The following is a 4,997-nucleotide window of genomic DNA, read 5'->3' as shown; positions in this document are numbered from 1 at the left end:
AAAAAAAAAAAAAAAGTTCTGTCTCATCCATCTATCTACTCAGGCCCAGGGAGAGTCTAAACCAGCACATGCAAATGCCTACAGGGGCCTGACAGGTGACATGGAAGACAGAGCCAGCCCCGTGCGAGAAGACAACCCCTCTAGCCCCTCGGTGAGTGGCCCTTGATAGTCACCCTCCCTGTCAGGGAACAAAAGGCCTGAGGCACACACCTCATCTCCTCAGCTTTAGCCGAGTGTTGCCTTAGCCCGGTATGGCCTGATCTACTGACACTTGAGTAAAACCTCCCCATTTTTACTGTTGGTTGGCCAAAACAAACGTGACCATGAGCCAGATACAATGCAGGAGGTGTCAGGTTGTGACCACCAGCTTCGACTACCTGGGACTCGGCTCTTGAACCTGGAGATTCTAAAACCAGCATTCTGTGGCTCTGGCTGCCAGGAAGTTCTTGCTCTCATCCAACTAAAACGTCTCCTGCTTTAAATCCTTTTTATTTTTGTGTGGGTGGAGTATGAGTGAGAATTGGCTCCTTATTAAACACACACACACACACACACACACACACACACACACACACACTTTCAGAAACTGGAAAAACAGCCCAGTTGCAGTGAACTGAGAAGCGAGTGGGTGTTAGAAGACCCATGTTCTAGTCCAGCTCTGTCATGTATCATCTGTGTGACCTTCAGCAGGTCGCTTCATCTCTCTGAGCCTTTTTTGCTGTTGTTTTTGTACCTTTCTCTCCTGCCCCTTTGCCCTGCCCTGAGGGTCACCGTTTCCCACCCGAACCACATGATGATAATGATTATAACTAGAGCTTCTTCTTACTGAGCAAGTTTTCTGTATTAGTGCTAAGTACCTTGCATGTAGTATTTTATTTCATCCTCTCAACTAGTCTAGCGGATGAGTATTCTTATTCCCATTTTACAGGTTAAGAAACTGAGCCTAGGTCTCTACCTCCAGTAAATGGTAGAGCTGGGGTATGAACCTGTGCAAATAACGACCAGCTCTTCTGCCTCTTCCCCAGGCTCCCCGCCACCAGGCCAGGCTTCCCTTTGGCCACCGCAGTGGCCTTTGGGACCCCCCACTGCTCAACAACCTCAAGCGGCTCCCTATTGCCTTAGCAACTCAGCCTGGCATTGGCGTCCCCTTAGTCCATACCCAGCATACCTTCCCTACTTCTTACAACACGCTAGCCAGAGCTTTGCAATCACCCACGTGCTGCATTCAGGAGTTTTCCTTGCTGTTCACGTGTCTTCATTTATTGTTTAGTTAACATTTTTTATTCTTTACTTCATATTCATCTGTTTGTCAATTCATTTTCAACTTAAATATTTATTTGTATTTATTATCACATGCTTGTGTTGTTAAAATCACTTCCTAACACTCATTAAGATGAGAGGCTGAAAAAAAAAATTTATCTAAGTGCCGTCGGAAGTCTCCCCTCCAGGGACTCACAGTGGGTGCCCTACTTTGGGAAGCACTGCGTCCCTCCCTGGCCTGGCTGAATGCCCTCCTGCCCTTCAGAGCCCTGTTCCACCTGTGTCTCTTCTCTTCTCATGACACATATGCTTCCAGGCAAAGGGATGGATTCTCACCGTTCATCACACAGCCCAGAATCCTCAGTGAGTGGGCCTGCCTTCCCTGTGGACTGCAAGCCCCAAGGCAGGAACCAGGGCTTACACACCTCTCCCCCAGGTCCTTACACAAAGCCTGGTACACAGTAGGTACTCTGGGGGACCACCATGAAGGCAGTGCTTTGGCAATGTTGAATGAATTGGATTGGGCTCAGCTCGTTTTTCTCAAAGCATGGGATGGGATCACAGGTGGCCCACAAGACAATTTGGGGAGGACATGAACTTGATTTGAAATCACAATAAGAGAGTTGCTCCAACTCTCTTCTGGTCCTCTTGATGACACCAAAGAGAAAGTCTCAGTTCAGTGCCAATATATCTTAAAAACACCTCTCAACACTTAGTCATTATTTCTTTTAACAAAAAGAAAGCAGTCCTCGGGCTTGAGCCATCCACAGCCAACCTCATCCAGCCAGAATTTTCTAACACGGATTTGCTTTTGTTGTACATGTTTTTATAGTTACTACCTGTTTCTGACAATGAATATTGACGTTCCATGGCCATGACATAAAGTTTCCTATTTAAATATATTTTAAAATTTATAAAGTAAGTTGATTTCAAGGAAAATATTAAGCAAATAATAACCAGTACTTTTATTGTTTCCTTATAATAATACCTTATGCAGTACTAAGTGGATATCGTTATGATGATACAAAAACTTTGGCAATGTGGGATTGGATAAACCTAAATCCTTTGTCATAAGATGCTCTGACACTGGGCTGCCCCAGAACACTAGATAGCCATTAGTCAAATCAACCCATGAAAATTACAACTGTGATGAGTGTCATGAAGGAGAGATATACAGTATGCTAGAAAGCAGGGGAGACCAGGACAGGCTTTCCTGAGGAAGTGACATTTGGGTAGAGATGTACAGGATTCATTAGGGGAAGGGTCCAACCCAGTAGAACAGCATGTGCAAAGGCCCTGTGGTAGGAGGGAGTATGAAACTTAAGAGGCTCCAAGGTCAGAGTGTCTGGAGTACAGAGGTGAGGTCAGAGAGGTGGGCAAGTAACAACCTTTACGATTTAAAGACAACGGTGGGAGGGAAATCTGACCATAATTCCCATTCAGAAAAGAGTTGCTTATTTTTTGAGAGGATCAACCAGTGCCTGACCCTTGATCTTAGTGTCTGGGGTTCAACAAAAGAGTTTCTGGATTCTAAAACTAATAACTGAGTTAGGTTCAAAACTAGGCAAGGTTTAGCGAACACCGCTTGGTTCTGGTGGCTCTGGGGTGGCTGTGACAGCTGAGTACATGTTCAGAATTCACACTGTCCTAACGATGACTTTCTGATAGGGTGACCTTGGGCCGCCACTTAAGCTCTCAATCCTCAGGTCTCCATCTGTGTGGTGGAGACACCAGCAGGTATACTCTTAGAGTTGGTGTGAGTTACACAAGCTCCCACATGTAAATCACCTAGTGCAGGGCCTTGCCTGTGGTGAGAGGTGAATAACATTAGCTTATGATGATTATTGTCAAACAGCTACAAGAGCAATGTGTGTGTACACCTGCCCTGCTGGTCTAGGAATTTAGGAGCCTGGGTTTGCAATATGTCTGGTGTGTACACAGGTGTGAGCCCATATTTTAGCAATATGGGAGAGCAGGTGGACAAGGCTTGCGTTGTGTGAGAGGGCATGTGTGTTCAGCAGTGTGAGTCAGCAGGAGCACGCTTTGGTGTGCTCTGTGTGTGTGTGTGTGTGTGTGTGTGTGTGTGTGTGTGTGTAAACACGTCTCTATATAGAATTCTTCTGCGTGTGGATGTGCACCTAGTGAAAACTCACACAAATTCAGCACAGTCAAGGGATTAAAGAAAGCCCTCGCCTGTCTTTACAGTCTTGTTCCAAATCCCCACCACTCCTGCGGAATCCGTGTGAATCCGCCCGGGGCTCCTGGGCCTGTCTGGAGCTGGGCTGGGATTCTCTGAAAACAGACTTTTCTTTCATTCTCTGTTCAAACACACACACACACACACACACACACACACACACACACACGCACACGCACGCACACATGCCTCATCTCAACCTTGAGGTGCCAGCCCAGGAAGTCACAGTAGGGGGGTATTGCCCTCCCTTTACCCCCTCCTCTAAGCCTACCACCCACCCAGTTCCCATGGGAGCATCTCAAATCAGGACAATGTGCATATCTGACTTTCCTGCCCTGCGTCTAAAATAGCAAAACCATCCCAGGTTTTGGTGAGCAACTTCCTCCTCTCCACTCTGCACCCTTAACCCTCCTTGCCCTGCACTGTCTGATTGAGCTGGGAGGGGGTCTTTAACCCCATCCCCATCCGAACCCCTTAGGGGGACTAAGTGGGCGTATCTGACGCTCAGGTCCAAGTCTGAAATGCAACACTTCCCCAAGTTTGGTCCAAGGACCAAGAGCCAGGATTCCAGAGCCCTGGGATGGGACAATATCGAAGTTTACAAGTCAGCCTGTCTTATAGCTTCCACTTTACACATGGGGAAAAGGAGGCTCAGAATGCAGAGGGCATCGGCAGGGGTGGGTTCCTGCACCTCCCTATCACCCCACCCCCGATGGTGGGGGGCAGTTAAGCATAGACTCCTGGTACGGAGGGTCATCTCTACATAATAGATCGGGGTCTGCGCTGGACAGCCCCGTCGAGCGCCCCACCAAAAGAAGATAGAGGAGGGTGGTCCAGGCCTTGGCAGGTGTTACCATGGTGATGGGCTACAAGCTGCGGCGGCTGCTCCTCTCCTGGGCGCCTGGTCAGTCGGTCCGCGGATGGGTCTGTCCGGTGCAGTGCCCCGGCCGGTGCCTAGCACTGGAGCTAGCTAGCCCGGGGCGCCGACCTCAGCTTCATCTCCGACGGGAAGCCGGAGAGCCAGGGAGAACGAGGTGCCCGAGAGACGGGCGAAACAGACCGGAGACTGCGAGAGACACGAGAGACGAGGGAGAGACGCGGGCGGCGCTGCCGGGCCACCAACGCGGGGCGGCCGCAGGGGCGGGGCGGAGCAGGGCGGGGCTGCCCGAGGTCCTTGCCCGGGTCCCCGCGCGGCTCCCTGCAGGGGACTAGGCAGCTCCACGGCGGCCCTTTGTGCCGGCGCCTCGCCCCCGCCCCGCCCGCCGCGCGCGTGATGAGAACCAGGCGCCCCTCTCCCGGCTCCAGGCCGCGCGGGCTGCCAAGAGGAGCTCCAGTCGGCCCGCCGCCTCGTCCTACCGCCCCTCCTTTTCCCACCGTGCTCCAGCCTCCACCTCGCAGCGCCACCCGCCTCGACAGCCCCCATTTACAGACTGGCAGAGCGAGGCAGAGCCTGCAGACTTCAGAATCAGGCCTGGGTTCGAGTCCTCTCCTCGTCCACTCCCCAGATAAGGGCAAGTCAGGAACTGTCTTGAGCCTCAGT

At 50.8% G+C, this 4,997-nt stretch overlaps 1 protein-coding gene across 1 annotated transcript in view; it reads right to left on the bottom strand.

Annotated features, from left to right (window-relative positions):
* KIAA1755 (KIAA1755 ortholog) overlaps window positions 1-4,551 on the bottom strand; it is a 50,829-nt gene extending 46,278 nt beyond the window's left edge. The window contains exon 1 of the mRNA XM_019625060.1: window positions 4,312-4,551. Within this exon, the coding sequence (XP_019480605.1) occupies window positions 4,312-4,314 (3 nt within the window). The 5' untranslated portion in view covers window positions 4,315-4,551. The remainder of the gene's footprint in view (window positions 1-4,311) is intronic.
* Between the last annotated feature and the right edge of the window lie 446 nt (window positions 4,552-4,997).

The sequence above is a fragment of the Hipposideros armiger genome, unplaced genomic scaffold (genome assembly GCF_001890085.2).
Source record: "Hipposideros armiger isolate ML-2016 unplaced genomic scaffold, ASM189008v1 scaffold_613, whole genome shotgun sequence".
Classification (NCBI taxonomy): Eukaryota; Metazoa; Chordata; class Mammalia; order Chiroptera; family Hipposideridae; genus Hipposideros; species Hipposideros armiger.
The sequence above is the reverse complement of the archived record's forward strand: the minus strand, read 5'-3'. Positions and strand labels throughout refer to the sequence as shown.